The sequence below is a fragment of the Myxocyprinus asiaticus genome, chromosome 14 (genome assembly GCF_019703515.2).
Source record: "Myxocyprinus asiaticus isolate MX2 ecotype Aquarium Trade chromosome 14, UBuf_Myxa_2, whole genome shotgun sequence".
Classification (NCBI taxonomy): Eukaryota; Metazoa; Chordata; class Actinopteri; order Cypriniformes; family Catostomidae; genus Myxocyprinus; species Myxocyprinus asiaticus.
Genome location: NC_059357.1, coordinates 7134490 through 7161826, shown reverse-complemented (window position 1 = coordinate 7161826; position 27337 = coordinate 7134490). Strand labels below are relative to the sequence as shown.

Here is a 27337-nt window from a genome sequence, read left to right as displayed (position 1 = left end):
TTTGTGTAACATTTTTATTATATACAGTTTTAGAATGAAATAATTGTCCATGTATGTGTAAATTGTGTATCTATCTGTAAAAATCTATTGTTATTTCTACGTTGGAGCTAGTATGGAGTATTTTGGAAAATTGTAAACATGAAATGATGTGCTAATTCTGCAATTAAACAACGTGACTTTTCAATATTCTTTTCATATTTCAGGATTTCCACACATTTTGACCAATTAATGTCCAAGATGCTTCTATGACTTTTCTAATTTTTCAAATTACTGTATAAGGATTTTTAAGAGATCACTCACAAAAGAGCAATTTATAGCCAATTAAATTTTTAGAGCAGAGTACAACTAGAAAAATGCATATTAACTACAGACATTTCCATGACTTTTTCCATTTCAAAATTCCCTGATATTTCCATACCCGTGTGAACCTTTATATTAAAAGAGTAAAATACACAACCTGTTCTTCAGCACCACAATTGCAATTCAGATAATTTTTTCAAGCACTACAGTACAGTTCACACAAGTGTGAAAAGTAATCGTTAAATTGCCTCAACAGACGGCATAAAATGCGTCTCATAGTCCGAGTAACATTTTTGCTTCTCCCAATCCTCATCACCACCACCACTCTCCTCATCAGTGTCCACAATTTCACTGTAGTCCTTAGTCCAACCGCCATGCTCTGAAACGTTTCCTCTGTTTGACTCTTCAGACTCCAGCCGCTGAATTAAATCTCCATCTTTTCTGTGCACTCTATCAGCTATCTGTTTCTGATGGGGCTCCACATCCATTAGTTCAGTTTCTGAGAGATGGGCATTTGCAGTGGGGACAAGTTCCTCCACAATCTCCAGCTCACAGATCTTTAAAGATAATTCTGAAGGAGAACAGATGCCAGGCCACACATGCTGGAAACAAAAGTCATGAACAAATGTAAAATTAATTATCAGTTAATAAACACTTAATTTCTGCTCTGTTCCTCAGACAATGCTATCTTATGACATCAAAACACTTTTACTATAGTGAATGATTAATAATTGATGTTTTTTAAAGATATATTTCAACATTTGTATTCCATAACCAACTGCATTTACAAGCTTATTCATACACAATGAAGTAGCTCTACTTATAGAGCATTGCACTTGTAATGTAAAGGACTGGGATACGAGTCCAGCTGAGCATGTGAGCCGAAAGTGTCATAGAGGAACCACAAAATTTGCAATTGCATTTTTACCTCACATTCGCTTTTATGACACTATCGGTTAGGTTTAGGATAATTAGGTAGGTTTTTTTCAAAACTCAATAGAGCATTAACCTTAAATACCTCATCCATTTGGGAAAACATTTAACTTACTTTTAGCGCCAAACAGTGGACATTTCACCTCGGAAATGCCGTGATTTATGTAATGAACCACATAAATGAATTTTGCAAAAATATTGGCACAATCATCTAATTTTCATGAGATCAGGCTGGATATACAGTATACTTTCAGTTACACATTTTTATACATTTTAACCTAAAATTTTGATGTTGATAAAAAAAGTCCATGGACACGGAATCCTGCCAGTGCAATTTACGTTATGAAGTATCACAATCAACTCTTTATCTTCTTTATGTGTTATATGCACATCAGTACAAAACAGACCATAAACTTTCACCATATTGTCAAGAATCAACTCTTGTTGCAATGTACTTGAGTTTGTATGAAAACAGAAGTTTGGGATTGTAGTTAACTGTAGAATGCTAAATAGCTTCAACAACATCCAAAAACAAGAAATTGTGAGTATTTAAATGTGTGCAAGGAAATAAGTTTCTACCTTGTAGTGTGTACAAGGTTTAAAGGTGCACTCAGTAAGTTTTTGCAACTTAGAAGTTTTACACAAAGACATGAATAGCATTTTTTAGAAATATGATGAAAATGATGTAAACTCAGATTAGATAAAGTCTCAAGTCATTTCAGTAACCCAATAAAAGCTGTTTAATTTGACATTGAGCAGGTCGCTCCCTCCTGGGCGCTGCCATGTTGACAGCAAATGACACTGTGTCTTGTAACTGACTTAGTTACTACCACTAATAATGACAGTAATAATATTTTACTTTAACTCAGCCTTTTGTGGATTGAGCCAGTATCTCTACAGATCATTAATACACTAGGGGAAACCTCGGGGAAGATCTATAATCTACAGTATGGCAAGAGACGCAAAAGCCGATCACAAACCCGGATAAATGAGGAGTGATGTCTGGCCACAGTTGAACACCAAGCTCTGCTGCCGTACTATGTAACCGGTGTGGCCAGTACAGAGAAATTACAGGGCTTGTTACCCGTTTTTTCTCTCATAACAAATCTTACACCGAAACGCACAATTTGAAGCACCCATTCCAGGAAACAACCAAGCACTGTTCTCGTTTGGCCACAAAGTCCTCTTAAATAAGATTAGGGAAAGTATCAACAAGGTTCTAAAAGCAAACAAAGCCGGTTTCCGAAGAGGACGCAGCTGCATCGATCAAGTCCACATATTAAAACGCCTAATCGAAGGGGCCAACGACAAAAACCTCCCTCTATACGTTGAATCACTGATTTCAAGAAAGCATTAGACTCAATCAAGAGGTCTGCTATGTTCGGCGTATTATGACATTATGGAATTCCTAGCAAGATCATATGAGCAATACAAACCCTCTACAACAACTCGAGGAGTGCTGTCTTATTTAAAGGTAAGAAATCAAAGGAATTTGATGTAACAACTGGCATTCAACAAGGTGAAATGCTTGCTCCCTTCCTATTTATCATCGTGATGGACTACGTCCTCAAAAGAGCTGAAAAATAGCACACGATGCAAGGCAGCTGCGGCTTTATCACCAAGCCCAGACAATCGTCAAGGAATCCAGCCACGTCTATTTTCAACCTTGATTTTGCAGATGACATCGCTCTCTTAGAAGTAATTCTTGAAAGAGCCCAGGCAGCATTGAATCTCAAGGCAAAACTAGCAAGAGAAGTCCAACTCATAATCAACATGAAGACTGAACCCTACACCAACCACAAACATGTCAGCCTGAACAAACCAATAGACCAGCATTAGTATCTTGACCTAGATGAGAAAAAAAAAACAATAAAAACGCCTGGGTCAACAACATCAAGTATCAAGGATCAATGGTTTAGTTAAGTTAGTTTAGTTTGCTTTTATTGTCCCCCTTAGTTTTTCCTGCATAGAGAATTATGAGGCGGCAGCCTCCGTCAAATTTTGTGCCGCCTCTGACTGTCGAAGAAACTCAGGCAGGCAGTCACGTGCACAGATAGACCCCAAGTGGTGCTCAAGCACCCGCCCTCTTTCACTAGATAAGTGCCCTTTTTGCAAGTCATTTCTTATTTTTTAATATATATTTTAGTTTTTATTTAAATTTAGCCCTTGGCATCAATTCTCAATTAAACGTATGCCCAAGATCTGCATTTAAGTTGTAATTCTGCGAGACCACACAAGCCCCTGCCCCTCCCCCTCTTTGACATACTTTGTCACAGCCTCCACACAGTTAACGCATGCAGAACGAGCGCCCTGAGGAGCAACATCGAAGTCTACAGCCAGGTAAGGATAATGTTTGCCCTAAACTTCGACATTGTTTGCCACTGCTGTGAAATTAAACCTCTATAAAAAAAAAAAAAATAAAATAAATAAAAAAATCTCCATATGGAGATCTCCATCTCCAACCGCAATTTGGGCATTCCAAATTGGGTGAAAAAGGGGAAAAAAATCCAACAAAAACAACAACAAAAATTACCATATCCTTTGTTTTTTCACATTTACCTGAAGATAGAATTTACTACACCACGTCACAAAATCGCCCAGCACAGGACAATTCCCCTGATCCTGTGCCTGAAGAAGACTCACTATCACAGTCATCAGCGTATTTGATAATGTGTCTATCCTCATACGAACTACGACAGTCATTAGTGTACATAATATATAAAAGAGGTGATAAGCAACATCCTTGAGGTGAACCAGTAGAACAAGATAATTGTTTAGAATATGCATCATTGACTGTAACACCCTGTGATCTTCCAGTTGAAAAATCAGAAATCCATCCAGCAACATTCAAATCAAGATTAAAAAGGGAAATAATTTCCTCTATTAACAAATGAGGCTGAATGGTGTTAAAAGCGGAGGAAAAGTCGATAAATAGAAGTCTTGCATATGCTGTAGGTTTTTCAAGATGTTTAAAAACAAGATTTAAAAGACAAAGAATGGCATCCTCAACACCTCTTCCCTCCCTATAGGCATTTCATTCCCTGCCATGCTAATCTTAGATTGTTACCACCCAAATGATCTTCAATCTTGTCTTTATATTTTAACCTATCTTTATTCATTTCTGCTCTCTCTCAACCTTACTGATTTCTCCTACTTTAAGTTTCCCAGCTGAAAAGCTATTTTCTTTTTGTACAAAAGATCTTTTGTGCCTTTTGAGATCCAAGGCTTATTGTTTGGAAATACTTTAAACACCTTACAAGGAACAACACATTCAGTACAAAAGGAAACATATCCACACACAACCTCAGTGAGTTCATCGATATTTTCCGTAGCAGCTTGAAAGACAGTCCAATCGGTAGCCCAAAAAACCCTGTAGGGTCAAGGAAATGTCCTCTGTCCAAACTTGAACCCTCTTTTTCTTCACCTTCTCCATACGTAACACCGATTTATAAACAGGGAGAAGATTAACTATATTATGATTGGAAAAACCAAGAGGAGGGTCGGCAACAGATTTCATCGCCCCCTTAATAGAGCCATAACAGAGATTTAGTGTCTTATTGCATCTAGTGTAAATTACAGTTATTAAAATCTCCAAGAATAAAATTTGGCACATCTGGCGAAATTAATTGCAGTTTATGAATTACTTTTCTAACAGTCTCCGCTGCAACATGATTGTTTGCTCTCGGATGAATGTACACCACTGTGATAAATATCTGTGGGAATTCACAATGGTCTTAATGACACAGAAAGTAATTCAATATCAGGTAGACACAGTCTTTCTCTCACTGTGATGTTGGTACACCAGCGTCGGTTAAAGTACAGACAAGCTCCCCGCCTTGGTTCTTCCCCGTTACCTCTCTATCCTTGTCCAGATGAGGCGGGGCACCAAATCCACTGACTCCAGAGAATAATCGAGGTCCTGGGAAGTAAGCCAAGTCTCAGTAAGTGCGATTAAGCCTGCGTTCTTGTAATCTCGGAGAGGGTTAACGTTTGCCTGCAGTTTGTCAACTTTATTTCTCAGAGATTGCATGTTTGCCAGGATTATTGTTGGAAGCGGTATGCGGTTTATCCGCTGTAGCCTTTTCACACGCTCCTGCACACCTCCTTTCCTACCACGCTTACTCCTACTCGACTCATATCGAGAAGGCCTTTCTCTTGGTTTAGTAATGTCTTTGTGACGAGTCAGTTTTAGCCCAAAACAACAGACAATCCAGGGATTCATCCATCGGGATATCAAAATCCCGTGAACTCCATTTAAATCCCAATAAAAACTCCAGAGAATACCAGAGTCTGTTTGTTTGCTAATAGTACGGATGGCAGGTAACTCCGCTAGTACAAATTGCCAAAATAATCAAATAAAATAGCTCCATTATATCCGATCTTGTGCAATAACATTTAACATACACTTGCTGCAACACAAATAAAAATGATAAAATACGTTTAAAAGAAACACAATAACATGAAACACCACGATGACGAACACCTGCTGCCAGTCGCCACTAGAGCAGAGCCCCAGGTCGCTTTGAGCAAATCCAACATCAGAGTACAAAAGGGCCAAGCATGGGCCTCCTGGAAAATTAAGGACATTTTTTGCTCACGCACAATCTCAAGCTATTGAAACGCGACATTCCAGGCAGCTTGTCTCTCAATTCTGCTATATGGCTGCGAGAGCTGGATCATCACCAAATGGCTCAGAGCAAGTCTGAACAGCTACACCATCAGCTGCTACAGAATTATGCTTGGAATAAGACACATGGACAGGATATCGAACGCTGAGATCTACACCAAATTGAAAACCGAGCCCCTAACCAACACCGTACAGCAGCGCCAACTGAGGTATGTCAGCCACTGTATCAGGAAGCCATCAACCGAACTTATCCATCAGTACATGCTCTACGAGCCAGCGTAAAGCCAAGAGAAGACCTGGCAGAAGAGGTCCGTCATATGTTAAGTACATCGGGTGGTTGATAAATCACGAGACACCGCCAACAACCAGCGAGTTACGAGCAATGGCTGCAAACAGAATGGAGTGGGAAATTTTTTTTTGGCGCCTGCAAACCCCTGTTTGCAGCTGAATGATGATGATGATGATTACTTTATATAGTGCTTTCAGCCAATGCTCAGACATAAAAGTACATGTACACAAAACAAGCAAACCAAACACTATAACAAAAAAAACAATATACTTACTACAGACAACAACGGTGCACAAGTCAACAGTTTAGTCCAGATTGATCGTATGGATCAGCAGGAGTGTGATCCACCAGACAGTCCAAACAGAATAAGTGCACGTCCAAAGACAAACAAGTCCAAACAAGAGGTCTCTGCTGGAGTGATGAAACAAACTGCTACGAGGATATAGCTGCAGCCAGAGTTCCGAAAAGGGGCAGGAGGTCCAATCCACCAGCAAAGATATAGGGAGCCCCTAACCTAACCCTTTCACTAAACCCAACAGTGTAAGTGACGCCCCCTTGTGGAATTGGTGCAACCACCTTTTGGAGTAACCCCGCCCCTTCTGAAGTAACCCCATTTGGAGATCTCCAGCCTGCATCTATACCTACTTGCTACGACCCACAGCTCTCACAGTGCGAATCATGGATAGAGAGCGAAATTAAGCAACAAGTGTGAGCACATGGCGGTGTTCAGCTGCCAGAGAGCTCACGAGTCGCGGCTGACCGGTCACAGTCCAGAGCGCAACAATGCACAAAAATTATTTTAAATTGAATGCAAAATTGTTTCCATTCATTATACGGATATGTGTAGTATGAGACAGAGAAAAACACAGACTAAAAGTAACAAAACAGAAGAGAAACAAACATCTTTGGTGTGAGGCGGCAGCACTCAGTAAACAAACTTCCAGTATCCAGGACAATAGGTGTCAGTATAGAGTCCAAAACCACAGCTACTACTGGAACCGATGGGATGAGTTAGAGCCAGCTAAAAACTTCTGAGCGCACCTTTAATTTGAAATTTAGGCCAAAAGACTCACCTGCAAGTTTGCATGTTTAAACGATTGACTGTTTAAAGGGTCTGGAATCTTTGGAAAACACCATGTTGGTAACCTGAATCACAACAGCAGGATGCAGATATTAGTTTATGAAAATATGTCTAATTTACCAATAATAAGCCTTCTGTAACAGTGCAGTAGCTCTTACACTTTACATTTTTGCTAAACAGTATACATTTGATAAATTTGGGGGCCTGGGTAGCTCAGTGGTAAAAGACACTGGCTACCATCCCTGGAGTTCACTAGTTCACTAGTTCGAATCCCAGGGCGTGCTGAGTGACTCCAGCCAGGTCTCCTAAGCAACCAGATTGACCCAATTGCTAGGGAGAGTAGTCACATGGGGTAACCTCCTCGTAGTCGCTATAATGTGGTTCGTTCTCGGGTGGGGCGCGTGGCAAGTTGAGCGTGGATGCCGTGGTGGATGGCGTGAAGCCTCCACACGTGCTATGTCTCCGTGACAATGCGCTCAACAAGCCACATGATAAGATGCGTGGGTTGGCGGATCACTACATGACCACGAGGACTTAAAAGCGCATAGGGAATTGGGCATTCCAAACTGGGAGGAAAATTTTTTTTTTTTACATATACATACACACATATATATATATATATATATATATTTGATAAATTTGTGCACAAGATTTGTGGGAAATCAAAACATAATTTGATGCTAAATGTAATGGAATGACTTTTTCAGCATACAGTAATGGAACATAATATATACACTCACTGAGCACTTTATTAGGAACACCTGTACACCTACTTGTTCATGTGATTATATAATCAGCCAGTCGTGTGTCAGCAGTGCAATGCATAAAATCATGCAGATATGGATCAGGAGCTTCAGTTAATGTTCACATCAACCATCAGCATGGGGAAAAATTTGATCTCAGTTATTTCGACCGTGGCATGATTGTTAGTACCAGACGGGCTGGTTTGAGTATTTCTGTAACTGCTGATCTCCTGGGATTTTCACACACAACAGTCTCTAGAGTTTACTCAGAATGGTGCCAAAAACAAAAAACATCCAGTGAGCGGCAGTTCTGCGGACGCAAACGCACTGATGATGAGAGAGGTCAACGGAGAATGGCCAGACTGGTTTGAGCTGACAGAAAGGCTACAGTAACTCAGATAACCACTCTGTACAATTATAGTGAGTGGTGGTGGCATAGTGGGCTAAAGCACATAACTGGTAATCAGAAGGTTGCTGGTTCAATCCCCACAGCCACCACCATTGTGTCCTTGAGCAAGGCGAAATTGTCCCTGTAATAAATGCACTGTAAGTCGCTTTGGATAAAAGCGTCTGCCAAAATGCATAAATGTAAATGCATAAATGAAGTGAGCAGAATAGCATCTCAGAATGCACAACACATGGATGGGCTTAATTAGGACCATAGTGTTCCTAATAAATTGCTCAGTGAGTGTATATGACCACCAAGTATGCGGACACCCAAATGTGGTTGATGGCCATTTAATTTCAAAATGGATTTTCCTTCACTAAAATGAAAGGATTAGCCAAACCTGTTATGCTGTCCACAAACATTTGGCCATGTAGTGTATGTTGTAATCTAGTAAAAGGCTGCCAGCTAAACTGTATCACTGAAAGAAGTATAAACATGATACAATACTTACAGGACAACAAAAGCAATGAAAAGTGTCAGCACAAACAATGGTAGGACTATGACTATAGCCAACAGCATTGGGGTAACATAACCTGCGTGATAAAATGGAGAGTCAGGTTTGCATATATATTGGATAAGCAGAATTTCTGACCCACAGATTGTATAAGAACAACCACAAACACATTTTGAAACAAAGACCCCATCCTGTATCATTAATATGGGTCAGAGCACAGAGTGAAGGAAATGAGCAATTACCAGGTTTATCCATGGTGGAGAAGGTAGTGATGCTCCTCACTCCCTCACCAGCAGAGGTCACGGCGCTGACCCAGGCCTGGTACTGCCGAGCTGGCTGCAGACCTGACAGCTGGAAACTGGTTGAGTCACTGCTCACATTAGCTCCTGTTAAACAAGATTATCAAGATCTATTTATTATATATTGGCCAGTTTGATTAAAGCTGCACTATGTAACTTTGTGCTCTCTAGCGACATCTGTGATCAAAACTTTAAATTGCAAGCAATTTGTGGAAGAACACATTACGTCAGTCGTGTTTCGGCACAGCTCTTCTGGCGGATGAATCTCATGATTTGAGGTTACCTTGACATCGCCTGTGTGTGATCATGACTGGGAGATATTCAGAACCGGAGTCATAAAGTGCTATTTTCATGTTGATCTTATGTTATACAATTAAGCATATAAAACTGAAGTATTGCTTGCTTTGAAGAAGATAAAAAACACTCCTATTTACATATTTTGAATGAATGAATTTTACACTTATAGCACTTTTCTGACTACACCCAAAGCCATTTTACAAAGAGAACAAGTGAATCACCTCAGTCACTACCATTATATTATAGTATAACATAAATGATGAAGAAATTCAAAATATTAATAGTCAAGGATCAATATTTACAGAGTAATACATTTTGTTGAGGGGGGTCAAAATGCCTATGATTTTTGAGCCAAACTACAGGTAAAAAAAAATAACTTTAGAAAGATGGCAGCTTCATTATTTTATTTTTATACAGAGATAGGTAGGTCTATTGCTAAAATTAGTTGAATTTGTCAACTCATTATATGCCAATAATGTGACTCAAATGGTTCATGACCATTGAAAATGGGTAGTGTCGCAATTTTCAGATGAAGCCACATTTAGACATATAGGGCTTTAAAAAATGAAAATCCAAAAAGGAGAGTTTGTTCAGAACTAGAATCTAAAAGGATATTAAGGTATCTTTAATAATTGTTTTTTCCTCCAATTTTGGACTCACCCCATTGGCATATAATGCAACAAGGGCTGCCGAAGTGAACTGATTTTAGAAATAGACTGACCTATCTCAATGTAAAAATAAAATAATCAAGCTGCAACCTTTCTAAAAAATAAATAAATAAAAAAAATAAAATAAAAAATTGACCTGTAGTTTTGCTCCAAAATCATAGGTGAAAATTGTCATTTTGTCTTCCCTCTACAAAATCATAGATTACTCCATGGCATTTAATATTGTGTCTTTCATCATCAGTTATGTTTATCTTTCACCTGACTAACCTCGCACACCTGAGAAGCAATTAATAGGTGCGTAGGACACAACTTCAGCAAAGTCATCGAAATGGAAAAAATCCCGCACACTATCCTGTCTAGCAAAAAATGATCAAGATTTATTAAGCAACATTTCGGTGAACATTTAAGAGTGCAACAGCACCAAATTTTAAATGTGTCATGACCAATCAACACATCTGATGACCATGACATCACAATCAATGACAATCAATAAACAGAGAACATCTAGAAAACACCTATAAATACAGAAAAGAGAAAAACATCACATATACAACAGCCCAAATCCATGTAATGGTAACCCTCACCATTACATACAGATCCTTTTCTTTCATTTATGTTCCATATACATATACATATATACATACACATATTTCCATTTCGTATCTTTCACCTTTAAAAAAAAAAATATCAAAAATACAATTGAGCCGGAGATCGCTGGTTGAGTTGACACGGAATGATCCTTTTCTATTATAACTATTTAGCAATTAGCAAAAATAAAATAAATAACATAGTGCGCTTTTAAAGTTAATAAGCAGGGCTTGTAAAAAAGGAGGAGCCACCTGTCTTAAAAAAAAAAAAATCTTAAAATTCACATCCTTTTTTTTTTTTTAAACAAAAACAGTGAATGTTAATTGCGTTTAATAGACATCCTTCCCTGTTACCTGTCTCATTGAGGCCAATTGAGTACTGCAGGATGACACCATTACTCTCATGCAATGGAATAGGGCTCCACATCACAGTGACAGATGAGTGAGAGATGTTCTTCACCTGGAACTGTGAGACTTCAGGAGGCACTGAAAGGGGGAGACGAAGATTAAGGTAAGATGAAAAGTCTAGATGACTAACAACCCGAATTACAAGATCTTGCATTTTCTAGCATGTTATTTTTACACTAAGCTTTGAGAAAATCTTACAAAACACACTTTATGTTTGCTGATTAAATGAGCAAATGTCTTATGAATCTTGTAGTGGAAAACATTACATACCTCCTTGAAGTGTGTATGCAATTGCAGACTTGAGGAAAGTGCTGTGATTGTTGATGACAGCAAACAATGACACGTTATATGCTGTGTAGTTCCTGAAGTTACCTGTAGATGGAGACAAACTCAAAATCACTGACACAATTAGGCAGACGTCCATCTCTCTCTCTCTCTCCCTCTCTCACCCACACACACACCCACCCGCACCCACCCACCCGCACACCTGTGAGTGTGACAGATCTCTGGTTTCGGTTTATTCTGACCCAGTTCAGGCAGGGAGTGTGAGATAGTTCTACAGACACATGCTGCACCACATACTCCAGAGTGCTCTCTGAGATCTGAGAAGGTACGGACCATTTGACAAACAGCTTGTTGTCCTCTCCTACTACACTCAGATTCACCTCTGGTGTTGTATGACCTGCAGAGTGTAAATATGACAAAAGTATAATATAAGTTAGGGGTAACATAGCCATTATTTTTGATGTGAGAACAAAGAGAGACATGAAACTAGCACAGCTACTGTTTGTAGGAAACTGGTTAGAACTGTACAATTTAGAGGTCATTATACAAAAATATTTGGCAACAGAATGCTGTGATAGACCAGTTAGAGTCAAGTATTCCAGACAGCTGTGTAATAAGTAAAATAGAGCTGCTCAGCTATGACGTCAATTTGTTGGCAAGCCCGGAAGGCTAATTCGCCATGGTTCCCTCTGGATTTTCCTAAGGGAAACACCTGCAGTTGTTACCTTAAAGGGACAGTTCACCCAAATATGAAAATTCTTTCATCATTTACTCACCCTCATGCCATCCCAGATGTGTATGACTTTCTTTCTTCTGCTGAACACAAACAAAGCTTTTTAGAAGAATATTTCAGCTCTGTAGGTCCATACAATGCAAATGAGTGGTGGCCAGAACTTTGAAGCTCCAAAAAGCACATTAAAGCAGCATAAAAGTAATCCACACTACTCCAGTGGTTAAATCCGTATCTTGAGAAGTGATATGATAGGTGCTGGTGTGAAACAGATCAACATTTAAGTCCTTTTTTACTATTAATTGGACAAAGAATGTAAATCGACAAAAACAAAAGAAGAATATAGAAGTGAAAGTGGAGATTTATAGAAAAAGGACCTAAATATTGATCTTTTTATCATCCACACCTATTATATCGCTTCAGAAGACAGATTTAACCACTGGAGTCATATGGATTACTTTTATGCTGCCTTTATGTGCCTTTTGGACCTTCAAAGTTCTAGCCACCATTCACTTGCATTGTATTGGCCAACAGAGTTGAAATATTCTTCTAAAAATCTTTATTTGTGTTCAGCAGAAGAAAGTCATACACATCTGGGTTGGCATTAAAGTTGAGTAAATGAATACTTGATCTAACCCTTAAAATGAAACTTAATTTGTCAGGTAAATTTTGTCAGATTAAACAACATTTTTTAATTGAATTAAAACTGTTAATTTAGATGTTACCATATGAAGCAAATTTTTAGGTTACCTGAAAAGATTTTTTTTTTTACAGTGCAGGTTTGTGGGTTGACATCCTAAAAAGTGTAAACACTATGATTCTTTATTGAAAGAATGTTACCTTTAATCATAAAACGAAAGGTTAAGTTAATTTGCCATACATACGCATCACAGGAAATGCCATAAATGTTGGGTCTGACATCCCCATTGAAGTATTGGCCGACACAAATACTCCCATAACACCCGGCTGCAGTGGGAAATGCCTGAGCTTCTGGCAGCCCTTTTCGTCAGGAGGCTGATTTTCAGTATCTCTCTGTTGCCTGGTAACCAGCTTGTTCTCCTTACCATTGTAGAGCTTCAGAGTCACTACATAGTTATTAACATCCCATCTTGCCTGAGACAGGGGCATCACCTGTGGAGAACACAGAGACAAGGCCAAAGGAGAGAATAATGTTAGACTAATGATGCTGTCACATTCTAACAGCTTGTTCATGATTGTGATTTGCCTATTGAAAAACAACCAATTAGAATGATGCATTATGGGAGCATACCTTCCAGAAGACATTACAGAAAGACGTGTCTGAATTAGGGGCACAGTCACTCCAAACATCCAGCTGTCCAACCGGTGCTGAAAAGAATATTACAGATGTAGAATCAACATTACCGATCATATTATATCACTCAGGCTAAGACTGGAATGGAATACAAGCATCCTACACAATTATACTCTATACCAACTACTATCTTTTTAAAAGTAGTATATAAAATAGTATGCAGTTTGCAATGATGTTTCAAACAGTGGCATGCATTGTTGTTGTCACATATCCTAATAATGTTGTGTGTTTAAGTCACACAGAGGTGATTAAAGGATTAGTTCACCCAAAAATGAAAATTCAGTCACTGTTTACTCACCCGTTTTGTTATAACCCTATATGACTTTGTCTTTTTCTTAACACAAAAGGGAGAAATTGAGAAAAAAACATTGTGCTCAGTGATGTCATACAATGGCACTTTATGGTGACCACCTCTTCAAGCTTCAAAAGGACACAAAAGTATAATTCAGAAGTCTAATAAATTATTCCTTGAGACTCATGATTGTTATGAAAGCATACGATATGGTTTGATGCGAAACCGAAATCGAATGTATTATTTAGTAAAAATGTTCACTGACCGTTGATCACCTGTGTGCGCTCATTATAGGGCACGTAAGCAACAGTTCACGCAGCTCCCTCGCGACATTGGGAAACTCAATTAGCGAAAACTTGTTTTCTTTATCTAAAAACAGGTCCACCACAGCGATAGCGACAACAGAACACAACACAGCTGCACACAAAACAGAGAACAGAACTTACTAAATATATCTGAAGAGTTTGTAGTTGAAGAATTGATGCATTTCTATGCCCAGCCTGATTTTTTTGAGAGTTTTTGGACCAGTGCCAGTTCACAGTGGACGGAGTTAGAAAACAAGCGATCAACAGAATGTACCGTTGCTCATCACTGCTGGTTAGGACAAAAAATCTGATTACCATAGAAAATATACCTTTTATCGCATGTTGTTTGCATCAGGTTGGGACACGGTGTGACTGAGGCTGCCTGTAGCCTCCACTTATGTTTCTGTTTGATTTCCAAGTAATCCGTTCAAAAAAAAAAAAAGAAAATCAGGCCGGGCATAGAAATGCATAAATTCTTCAACTACAAACTCTTCAGACATGTTTAGTGAGTTCCATTCTCTGTTTTGTGTGCAGCTGTGTTCTGTTCTGTTGTCACTATCGCTGTGGAGGACCTGTTTTTATATAAACTAATTTTCACTTGAACACCCCAATGTCACGAGGGTGCTGCGTGAACTGTTGCTCTCGTGCCCTATCATGAATGCACACAGATGATCAACAGTCAGTGCACATTTTCACTAAACAATACGTTAGATTTCGGTTTGTTTCGCATCAAACCTTATCGTATGCTTTCATAACAATCATGAGTCTCATGGAATAATTTATTAGACTTCTGAATTATACTTTTGTGTCCTTTTGAATCTTGAAGAGGTGGTCACCATAAAGTGCCGTTGTATGAAATCACTGAATTTCTCCCTTTGTGTTAAGAAAAAGAAAGAAAGTCATATGGGGTTATAACAACACAGGGGTGAGTAAACAATGACTGCATTTTCATTTTTGGGTGAACTAATACTTTAATTATCATGTCAGTGATAAATGTGGTTATTTTGCGTTTTTAAAGGAATTTTTCGGGTGAAATACATGTTAATCTCAATCAACAGCTTTTGTGCCATAATACTGATTACCACAAAAAAAATATTTGACTCGTCCCACGTTTATTTACAAAAAGTAAAAAATCTGGGTTCCAGTGAGGCCAGTCCATAAATGTTAAAAAACACACCGTTTCAAAAGTATAGCCACAAGACATAAACATTATATGTGTTTACATGATTTTAGTACGATAAAATTGCTTAATAACCATACTAATCAATATTACAACTTTGTTGCAATGGCGACACAACACCGATCAACCCTGTAAGCAATTTTATCACACTAAAATAATGTAGAACAGAGATTTGATCACACTAAAATTATGTTAAAATGTATAATTTTGTGGCTATGCTTTTGAAACAGTGTGTATTTTAATGTTTATGGACTGGATCCATTCACTTCCATTGTAAATGCCTTACTGTACTGTTTTTTGCCATACTGTTTATAGCATAATTGCATGGGAGAGAAACATAAAAATCTTGATTTCAACTTGAAATCAAACTTTTAAGGGCATCTTCAATAAAACGGTTAGTAAATAACACCTTGGAGGGCAATAAATGTCCTTGATGAATGTAAGTGTGTGAGAGTTTTTTTTCTGACCTGCAGGGGGCGTTCTGACTATATACTCTGAACTCCAGTGACTCATAACTTCCTCTTCTTCACAGCGGCAGCGAACACGAAAACTGTACTCTGTTAATGGTTGCGGTTCCTCCAACTGAAACATGACCTGATAACCATCCATCTGCACAATAATGATTCAAATGTGTCACAATCTGTTTAATGAACATTAATTGGGACATAAGCTAATAACTATAATAGTTGCCAAATCTCTGACTCCATAAAATATGATTAGCTTTAAAGGGATAGTTCACCCAAAAGATAAAACTCTGTCATAATTTACTCAACTTCATGTTGTTACAAACCTGTATGACCTTTTTTTAATTTTTTATGTAGAACACAAAAAATGTTTTAACGAATATCCTGTTCCATCTGTTCAATACAATGGCAGTTGATAGAGACTCTTAAAGGAGAGATGCACGAAAATGACCATTTTTGGTTGATACCAATTTTAACCAAAAACTACTGCCCGATAACGATACAGATATTTTGCCACTTAACTTATTTTGTCATCTGATCACTTTTTACTTACGAATGCATAAATATATACTGTATAATATCCTATATTTCTAATTTCCAATATATATAATTTTCGATATCTCAGAAGTCAACGTCTGCTGGTTTCAAAGCGTTTTGGATGGTTTCCCTCATCATGTAGCCTATAGGTATAGTAGGATTCCTCAAAATAAGTAATCCACTACAAATTACTCAACTTCCAACTTTATTTATAAAGCACATTTAAAAACAACAAAAGTTGAACCAAAGTGCTGTGCAATTAGATACAAAAGAGTAATAGAGTACACAAATATATAAAAATAATCAAACAATATAAAAACAAACAGAACTAAACACCAATAAACATAATCTTCACATTAAATAGCATTAAAAGATACCGAGTAAAGATAGGTTTTAAGAAAAGATTTAAAAATGGCTAAAGATGGGGCGGACCGTACGTGTGAAGGGAGACTGATCCAGAGTTTGGGGGTGACAACAGAGAAGGCTCGATCTCGAGAAGAAATCAGGCTTGAGCAGGCTACTAATTACTTCTCTACTTGCATTGTTTAGAGGAGGAGGCCTGAAATGAAATCCTAAAAATCTTGAATTCTGTTTTGATGAAGAAAGAAACTCACCTAAGGGTGAGTAAATTATCAACAAATTTTCATTTTTGGGTGAACTATTCCTTTAACTCAATCAGTCGTTTAGCCTTAATGGATACTATACCAATGTCTCAGAAGTCAAAGTGTTTTGGATGGTTTTACCTCATCATATATAGGCAAGTGCCACTTTCACAAGTGTCACGCCTGTAACAACTTTTTTTTTTTCTCAATAATGTAAGAACGAGAAAGAATAAAAATTAAATATTACATTTTCTTAGGAGTGCCAACCCTTCTACATTCTGTGGCTATCATTATTTCTGGATTGTGCATTTGAGTTCAAAGATTTTTTACAAAGTGTGATGATAATTTATTATAAATGAACAATCTGTTTTTCATTTTCATGCTTAAAACCGATTTGCCAATGGTTTTAATTTGGTCAATAATTGGCCAATAAATATCGCACCCTGATACATAATTTTATAATTATAATTATATTTATTTATCACACATTATACATTTGCACATATACAGTGAAATTCTTTTTTTCACATATCCCAGCTAAGCTGGGGTCAGAGTGCAGGGTCAGCCATGATACGGCGCCCCTGGAGCAGATAGGGTCAAGGGCCTTGCTCAAGGGCCCAACAGTGGCAACTTGGCAGTGCTGGGGCTTGAACCCCCGACCTTCTGATCAGTAACCCAGAGCCTTAGCCGCTGAGCCACCACTGCCCCTAATACATTGGTGCATCCCTAATTTTCACTGGTCAATACTTGTAGCACACCTCCTATCCTGCAAATGTGGCACTGACAGTACAGAGTTTCTGCTGAATTTGCTGTGTACCGAACTTTAACCAAATCACATCTTTTGAAAGAAGGAAAGCACAACAGAGGAAACTGGCCCCCTAAATTCAATGTCATCAAGCCTGAAGAATAGCAAGTCTATAGCGAATTAAATTAAGAATCTAATCAAATCGGGAAATCATTGCTGACAGACAGCCCTAGTTTCTCCTCTATTTCTCTTACCTCAGTCCAGTCCATGTCATCGAGCGTATGGTACTGCACTTGACACATCATGCCAGAGAAACCAAATAAATAACAGTCCATCTTCCAGAAGATCTCCAGTGGCTGAGAGGTGTGGTTAATAATATAGGGAGCGTCTGGCCGAACTAAAGGGGTAAAGATATTAAAGCAAGCATACGTATTGCAAGGTTCTAGTGCATACATAATGGGGATACTCAATGATGGTGCGCTAGGTGAGATCAGACCTGACGCTGCTCAGAAAAAATGTAAAGATTTGTTCAAAAACACTGATTCATTCACGACCGAAACACACCGTTCATAAAATATGGATTCATGTGATTTATGCTAAATAATGAATCAAATCCATACTGTTTTGTATGTTCTGATGTTCTTTCAAATGACCCGTGATACTAATAAGACAACCCAAACACCTGACGCTCAAAGATAAGGCCTCAAAAAAAACAATTCTGAGAAAGTTGGTGAGTTGCAAGAATGTAAAAGTGGCTTACTTATATGGCCTGTGTTGAAGACAGACTCTTCAGACTGTGCAGAACCCAGCGGGTTTTTGGCAGTAACCCATACTTTAATGTCAGTGTTTTTCATATACTCTTTTCGTTTTATGACTCCATTGTCACTATCACTCTCTCTGGAGTTAACATTCCTGTATATAAACACACACACAAAAAACGTTTGAAGGCGACATACATGAGCATGCATAATTGAATGGTGGGGTAATAAGACAACACTTGTGACATACCCATCACAATCTTGCCAGTGTAGGGTGTAAACAGTTGTAATCATTGGCTCATTGGATCTAGACCAAGAGCAATGAATGTCTCCTTCCTCAAATTCTTCTATAGAACACTCAGGGCGGGATGGTGCAAATGGAGGATCTGTAAACAAGGAGAGAATGTTAAAAATTTAGGGAAGAATGTAGAACAAGGGAGAGGAAGAGAACCATAAAGCACAGTGTGCTATAAGAGCATCATTCATTTTCAGACAATAGGAAGTCATGCGGGTAATCTGAGAAAGTAAGACACCAGGGTGAACACTTCTCTTCCTGTATTTTGGGCAACACTTTGACACGTACGCATTTCTTAAATAAATGTTTTGGGTTTTAAACAAATTATGCTCGACTGATAACATATGTGACATGTTTTTGTTGATCACCACAGAAAAACATTTCAACTTGTCCCTTCGTTTGTAAAACAAAAAAAAAACAATTATGTTTACGGTAAGGCACTTACAATGCAAGTCTATGGGGCAAGAAATTACAAAAGCTTTAAAGCACGAATGTGCATCTCAGTGTTTTTCTTAAAACACATTAATTCTATTGCACAAAAATATGCGTTATTTGAGCTGTAAAGTTGTCTAATTCATTTTTTTATCAATGGGAATAATTTTCTAGGCAGATTAACTTTTCTTTAAGTGGGTGTGGGTCTATTTTTGGTACCCTTTCAAGTTTCGTGTGAAAGATAACGTGTTTAGCAGATTTTCTTGTTAGTAAGAATGGATATACCTTTTGCACAGGTGCTAGTAAACAATTTTATCATTAGCCTCATGATAATACTTATGATGTTGAGATCTTGTGGTTAAACTTTCAAAACAGTGTGTATTTTAACAGTTATCCCCGGGCACTGGCTTTCCCCCAAGACTTCTATTGTAAGTGCACCCATTTTTCCTTTATTTTTCCAAATTAAGGGACGAGTTGAAATTATTTCCTGTGCTAATTTAGAGCTAAATTTGTGATGAACCCTGAACATTCCTTTAAAGGAACAGTTCACCCAAAAATGAAGATTCTCATTTACTCACCCTCATGCCATGCTTCTGCAGAACACAAAGTTTTTTTTGAAGAATATTTCAGCTCTGAAGGTCCTCACAAGGCAAGTTAATGGGTTCCAAAATGTTGAAGCTCCAAAGCACATAAAGGCAGCATAAATGTAATCTAATCCAAGTCTTCAGAACCGATATGATAGGTGTGGGTGAGAAACAGATCAATATTGAAGTTCCTTTTTTACTATAAATCTCCACTTTCACTTTCTTCTTCTTTTGTTTTTACCAATTCGCATTCTTCGTGCATATCGCCATCTACTGGGCAGGGAGGAGAATTTCTCACCCACATCTATCATATCGCTTCTAAAGATGTGCATTTAACCACTGGAGATGACCATTTATGCTGACTTTATGTGCTTTTTGGAGCTTCAAAGTTCTGGCCACCACTCACTTGCATTGTGAGGACCTACAGAGCTGAAATATTCTTCTAAAAATCTTCATTTGTGTTCAGCAGAATACAGAAAGTCATACGTAATGAGAAAATTATCATTTTTGGGTGAACTAATAAGGTCATTGGAAGTACTGTAGCCTATATGTTATCAGATATGCTATAACACAGTGATACTCACAGCCTTCTCTTACTGTAACATGGCACAATCCGTCTGTATTTTCCTGGCACTCGAGCTCACAGCGAATATGTCTGATATGTTCTGATGCAACAGGAATGTGAACATTTTTAATGGTGTTGGCACAGGCACTGGGTAACTGATGTCTCTGCTCGAGCATGATAACATAAAGCTGGCATAGTTCACAACGGTCTGTGCTTCCTTGTGCACTGGTGTCGCACACCACATTCTCCACCACAGGAAACTTCTGACTCCACCAGCAGTTTACATTCACTACAAACGAGGCTGAACACATAAAAAAAGACAAAGAATGATGATAAGAGGTTGGGACAAGAATACTGAGCTTGCAGGACTGTCCCATGCCAATTACATAAATAAAGTTTGGAATTCTACTCAAATATTCAAGGATTATTCAAATTTGCAAGTATTTGTCACACTTAATATACTGAAATGTCACTGCATTAGATAAAACATCAAAGCAAATTACATTTAAAATGACACTAGACCTTTTCTCACAACTATATTCACTTTTAATAGACATTTTGCAATTTCTTTTAACCAACTCAGTCATTTTAGTGGATGTATGAAGTCAGTTCCCCCTTAAAACATTAACTATGGACATGTTACACAAACCGAACAAAAAGTGTCGTAATACTGCTTCTTATATTAATTATGAACTGTTGTTTATGAAGTAAAACCAAACAAACCTATTTTACTTAAAAGGTGTGCATGTGACACACTTGATATTTGCACTTACATTTTTGTTATATAATGCAATGACATTCATACGTTTTTACTTGTGGTCCCTTAAGTGTCCAAATACTTTTGGGGGCAACTTTGTGTATTTATTATACAATATTATAGACTACATATACACTACCGGTCAAAAGTTTTGAAACACTTGACTGAAATGTTTCTCATGATCTTAAAAATCTTTTGATCTGAAGGCTTAAATGTTTGAAATTAGTTTTGTAGACAAAAATATAATTGTGCCAACATATTAATATATTTCATTATAAAACTAAAATGTAATTAAAAAAAAGTTTTGATGACTTTACTATTATTCTAAAATGTGGAGAAAAAAAACCGGTAGTGTACATGTATATTTTATATTATGCCTAAATAATTTTTCTAGCCAAAATCATGCATAACAGCCACTTGTACAGAGTTGACTGAAATAAAAATACTGCAAAGAGAAAACACTTTTGCTCACCTTGAGAGCACATCCACATGTGCAGTGGTATAAGCAAATATAAGTTCACATTTTCCCATCCCATCGCTCACGTCATTCGCACACGCCAAAATTCCACTATACCGCAACGTATTGTTAACGTCATACGAGCACTTACACAGTCACGGAAAGTCCACGATCAGTGAAGCCTTGTTTATTTCGCGACAACGTAAACATCACTGACCCGCTGACGCATAAACAAAGTTTTTTCGCTGTTTTTCTTTTCAGAAATCCGTCAATAACAATAAAGTCATCATTCTATATGATGGGTCAGGCATCTTTCCCGGAATAATATTCCTTTATGTTTTACTATCTATGGAAATGTTACGTTCAATCGATTTAGTCGCAAATATCCCCGCTTCGAAATGACTGAACTCGAACGCCGTCCACGCCTGCACTGTTTTACTTCATAAGTCACCGTACAAGCATGCTTTACCAGAAGACTCCGCCCACATGTCGCCTACGCAAAGCCCAGCGACCAATCAGATCAAAGATTAGCAAGTTCCTACAGTAAAAAATAATTTTAGGGGAAACTGAAAGGGACCCTTGTTCAAATTAATTTGGGGCCACTTGAATTAGCACTTGAATATTTTGTTTGGTTACCTAAAATGTGTTTCATGTCATAAGTTTACATATTACAATTGGAAATCTCACCTCTCACCTTTTATACAAAGAAGGTAACATGACCAAGGTAACACATTTGCTTAGTTTACATAAGTGGGATATAATATTAGTAAAATAATAAATAGGGTAAAGCAGGGCTAAAGAACTCTCTGAGTAAAAGGCACTTTGGATTTTATATATATATATATATTCCGGAATCTACTCCCTTTGGATAGTTTACCCAAAAATGAAAGTTATCTCATCATTTACTCACCCTAATGCCATCCAGATGTGTAAGACTTTCTTCTGCAGAACACAAACGTAGATTTTTAGAAGAATATAGGTCCATACAATGCTTGTGAATGGTGGCCAGAACTTTGAAGCACCAAAATGCATATAAAGGCATCATAAAAGACATCCATAAGACTCCAGTGGTTTAATCAATATCTATAGAAGCGATATGATAGGTGTGTATGAGCAACAGAACAATATTTATGTCCTTTTGTTTTACTGTATATCTCCACTTTCACTTCCACATTCTTTCACATTTAGGAAGCGAAAGTTGAAATGGACCTACAGAGCTGAAATATATTTATAAAAATCTTCATTTGTGTTCTGCAGAAAAAAGAAAGTCATTCATATCTGTGATAGTATGAGGGGGAGTAAATGATGAGAGAATTTTCATTTTGGAGTAAACAGTCTCTTTAATAACTTTTTAAAATGTTGCAAATGTATGTAGCTAATGATTATCCCTGAAATTATCGATTTTATTTTGATACAACAACTTATTTATCATTATAAGTTTTGTCCAATGTGATTAAATCAAAAGCTTTTCAATAGCTGTCTAATACTGTAAGGATAATATTTGGGGTAAAAAAAAAAAACTTGTTGCCCATAAAAAGGCCCACTCTTATGTGGAAGGAACATATTTGTGATAAATAATGTTCAAAGTGGGCTCAAATTGACTGATCCAAACAAAATTGAGATCCATTTGCTTATAGAATACTTTATATGTTATAAAATGCCAAATGTGATTAAGCCTAATACTGTGTAGGTCCCCCTCGTGCTGCCAAAACAGCGCCAAACCGCATCTCAGAATAGCATTCTGATATTCTTCTCACCACAAATGTACAGAGTGGTTATCTGAGTTACTGTAGACTTTGTCAGTTCAAACCAGTCTGGCAATTCTCTGTTGACCTCTCTCATCAACAAGGTGTTTCCATCCACAGAACTGCCGCTCACTGGATGTTTTTTGGTTTTGGCACCATTCTGTGTAAATTCTAGAGACTGTTGTGTGTGAAAATCCCAGGAGATCAGCAGTTACAGAAATACTCAAACCAGCCCGTCTGGCACCAACAATCATCCATGCGATTATCTAATCAGCCAATCGTGTGGCAGCAGTGTAGTGCATAAAATCATGCAGATACGGGTCAGGATCTTCAGTTAATGTTCACATCAACCATCAGAATGGGGAAAAAAATTTGATCTCAGTGATTTGGACCATGGCATGATTATTTATAACGGTTTATAGGCCTAATTAGCAAAGCTTTAGCTTTTTAAACATAATTTTAAACTTAGGCCTCACCACGTTAAAATGAAATCTGTTTTAAATGCCAGCTTTTTGTAATCCGTAGAGATAATTTTTATTTATTATTTAAGAGAGAATCAAAAAGAAAATAACAATGTTCCGCCCAAAATGCTCACAGTAAATAATACAAATATTCTTGATATATTTCACAGAAAATTCACGAAGACATTATGCAAGGAAAGGGAACGAGGATGTACAATTTTATATAAGAGAAGAACCAATAGACGAAAGAGTCGCTCCACCATTTACAATAACAGTGATTGGATGAATACTGTGGAAATGTTGCCAAGCAAACCATATCTGTTTGTCTTTTTTCTTCTGAAACATGCCAAGAAAACATGGAACACTATTTCTTCATCATGCCAGTTATCGCAATTGCCATCATTGTTTGACACATTACAGTTTCCCCTAGACAGAGTATGTAAACAGCGCAGGTCATCTCGATCAAATATCTGAGGGGGCAAGTGCCCCCTGAATTGGCATGATGCCTCTGCTCTTTACTCCTGTATACTTACGGATCGGCAGGGTTGGGAGGGTTACTTTTGAAATGTATTCCACTGCAGATTACAGAATACATGCTGTAAAATGCAATCTGTAACGTATTCCGTTAGATTACTCAAGGTCAGTAACGTATTCTAAATACTTTGGATTACTTCTTCAGCACTGGTAGATTATTTCACTTGTTTTGACTATAAAAACTCTGCCAAAATACACGTTAAAAATACATTCTCTGAAAAACCTAAATATCTTATGCATTGATGTTTCTAAAACAAGATAAATCAAATTGATCTTGTTTTAAGGATTTTTAGATATTTTTACAGGAAAACAATACAAAAATTATTATCAAGAATAAGATTTTTGCCCTAATATCAAAGGTCTTACTAGTAAAAAAGAAATTATGATCCAACGTGAATTTTCTTGATAAAAAAATATGATCGTGCCTGGTAACGTGCATGTAAAATGGCTAGAAATAGCATTTTAGCTTAGCGTAAAGCTGACAATTTACACAAGGTTTATTTCTATTTCTTCTGCTCCAAACTTCAAACTTACTTCTCTGTCTGCTCGTATGAATGTAACACATCATAAGAAAGTGTTTCACCGCTGTTCAAATGCACTTTGGATCGCATTATTTATATGTATAAATGTTTTCTATCTGAAAGGATTAAATATTAAATGAAACAAATGACAATAAAATGCAAAGTAATCTCTTCAGTAATCAAAATACTTTTAGAATGTAACTGTATTCTAATTACCAATGATTTAAATTACAGTTACAAATATTTTGTATTTTAAAAACGTAATCCCGTTACATTCCGTTACTCCCCAACCCTGCGGCTTGGTCAGTAAACAGCTTTCTCCATAGAAACGTAATTTCCCCTCAACACTTGTGTAAATAACAAACAAGATATCCGAGGAAGACTTCACTATTTTATTCGCTGTTGCTTCGCTTTATTTACGGATTAGTTGCTGTGTTTGTTTTCTTAACTTACTGTCACGAAATTGCTGCAATAGTGGGATTTCCCCTCTTACACAAAACCCTGTGATTCCTCTTCATGTATGAGCACATATATGCGAACGTGAGGGACCATCGATATTTTACATTGGTGTGTATAAATAGTTATAGTTTATAGTGTATGTGCTTTTCCCAATGTAGTCCCAAAACTGTTGAAATCCTTCCACTGTGTTGAGTTTTTGTGCTCCATCCTATGACGTTTGTTATCCAGTCTGTTCACGCACATGCGCACTCTTCAAAAACCTATTAACACGCTGCTTATGTTTACATGGCCACATTAAGCTCGGTTTTCCAGGAGAAACCTGGGTGTTTTAAACCGATTTCTCTTAATCCCTTAAAAGGGTCATGAAGTGCTTTTTTAAAATAATTTTATTATCTTCCCTGAGGTCCAATGATAATGTTATAAAAGCTTTTTTTTTTTTTTTTTTTTTTTTTTGCACCAAAACAGTCACAGTTTAGTAATATATGATAATTTTCCACCCTGTTTTTGACCCTCTTTCTGAAATGCTCTGTTTTGGCCTAAGCACCTCCTTAAAATTTAAAACAGCGTAAACCCCCACTGTCCTGATTGGCTAACATCATGCAGCCCCTCAAATTCAGCAAACTCATTCAGAAGCGAATGGACCTCAACATTATAAAACAAAACTGCAGGGTTTACACACAACGCACATCCAACACATTGCATCTGAATATATTAAACTGTTCATCTCAAGCACAGCTGTTAACACTCAGCACCATAAACTATTAAACAGTAATGACATTTGAAATATTCATGAATGAATCGGTTTACTCACGTTTTGGAAGTGTTTTTAACTGCACCATCCTTCAATAACAGTTCCTTTGCAAAGCTAGAATCATATTATGAATGTTCACAAGCAATCCATGCTGACATGAGCTGAAAAAAATGAGCACATCATAGTCCAAAGAACGGTGAAATTATTCACACATACTGAAGGCGCACTGAGGTGCACGTTGGCGGAAAAACACTGAAACGGTCAAAGTCGTCCATCTTCAAAGACGTCCTAAGTTTACATACACCAACAATTAAAAGTAGCACAGATGGGTGAAAGAACACGTCCATGGCGTGTTTGAGCTCAAATCAACAAGAGGCAGCAACTGAATGAAAGAGAATTGCTTCTCCCTTTCAGAGTTGTAACTTGACACTGCGTCTTTTATAAGTAGCAAGATACATGGCAGCAGTCAAAGAGACTGTGTAGTTCATGTTTATATGCAAAATATTTCAAAATAGTCCAGATGGGTCCCCTTAGGTGTTATGTTAGGAATAGTTAGCCACGAAAGGCCTGCTCATTTGACTTGAACTGTGCGCCAATGGGCGGGGCCAAGGGTGCGATGACGCATGTTGTGGGATGTGAAAAATACAAATAAGCAAAGTTTCGTGGTGTCAAAAACAAACAGATTTCAAAACCAGACGTTTCAGCAGGGTGGCAACTAGAAATGCTCTTTTTAGACTGGAGAGGAAGTTTTGAGGTCTGAAATGTACAGTATGTTTTTATAGTACAGTTACCTCTTATACGTCTAAATTTGAAGGGAAATGTGATTCTCCGTTTCATGACCCCTCTAAATGGCGTAAACCGGCGTTCCTGTTTACATGATGTTGAAGAACACCACTTTCTGCAAAAACCCTGAAATAAACAGTTTTCCTAAGTGCATGTAAATGTGGTAATTGATTTAACAACTGGAGTCTTATGGGTTACTTTTATGCTGCCTTTATCTCCTTTTTGGATCTTTTGGAGTTCAGGTCACCATTCACTTGCATTGTATGGACCTACAGAGCTGAGATATTCTTCTAAAAATATTAATTTGTATTATGCAGAAGAAAGAAAGTCATACACATCTGGGATGGCATGAGGGTGCGTAAATGATAAGAGAATTTTCATGTTTGGGTGATCTATCCCTTTAATAGTGAACAAAACGTCACGGCTGATTTCTGATCAGTGTAGCACCGCAGCCTGTTTGCACAATGCACGTGTTTGATAGACATGAATGTGGGACGAATGAGATGTCATATCTCTTATTCGCTCCCTAGTTGTACCAATAGGAAAAGGCGGCGTTATAGTTGTTGTTTTTTTGACCAATCAAAGTAAACAAAGGGGGCGGGAGCAAAGATAGTGGGTAGCAACAGTT

At 37.6% G+C, this 27337-nt stretch overlaps 1 protein-coding gene across 1 annotated transcript; it reads right to left on the bottom strand.

The window, feature by feature from the left end:
- On the bottom strand, positions 1-21899 carry LOC127451439 (interleukin-12 receptor subunit beta-2-like). The gene is made up of 15 exons (XM_051716152.1): positions 21471-21899; positions 20261-20542; positions 18616-18751; positions 18368-18519; positions 17862-18004; positions 15727-15868; positions 13420-13496; positions 13034-13280; positions 11622-11816; positions 11405-11506; positions 11081-11212; positions 9118-9261; positions 8873-8954; positions 7223-7295; positions 1-902 (listed from the first exon to the last, which is right to left on the bottom strand). The coding sequence occupies exons 1-15, from the start codon at positions 21532-21534 to the stop codon at positions 540-542; spliced, it is 2334 nt and encodes a 777-aa protein (XP_051572112.1). The 5' UTR covers positions 21535-21899; the 3' UTR covers positions 1-539.
- Between the last annotated feature and the right edge of the window lie 5438 nt (positions 21900-27337).

Excerpts from the sequence above, each read along its gene's own strand:
- LOC127451439 (XM_051716152.1), bottom strand. The coding sequence starts at position 21,534 with ATGGGATGGGAAAATGTGAACTTATATTTGCTTATACCACTGCACATG. Across the intron at positions 18,005-18,367 it reads CTTCAACACAGGCCATATAA|TTCGGCCAGACGCTCCCTAT; the intron begins GTAAGCCACTTT and ends TTACCCCTTTAG. Across the intron at positions 7,296-8,872 it reads TTCATTGCTTTTGTTGTCCT|GTTACCAACATGGTGTTTTC; the intron begins GTAAGTATTGTA and ends GTTGTGATTCAG.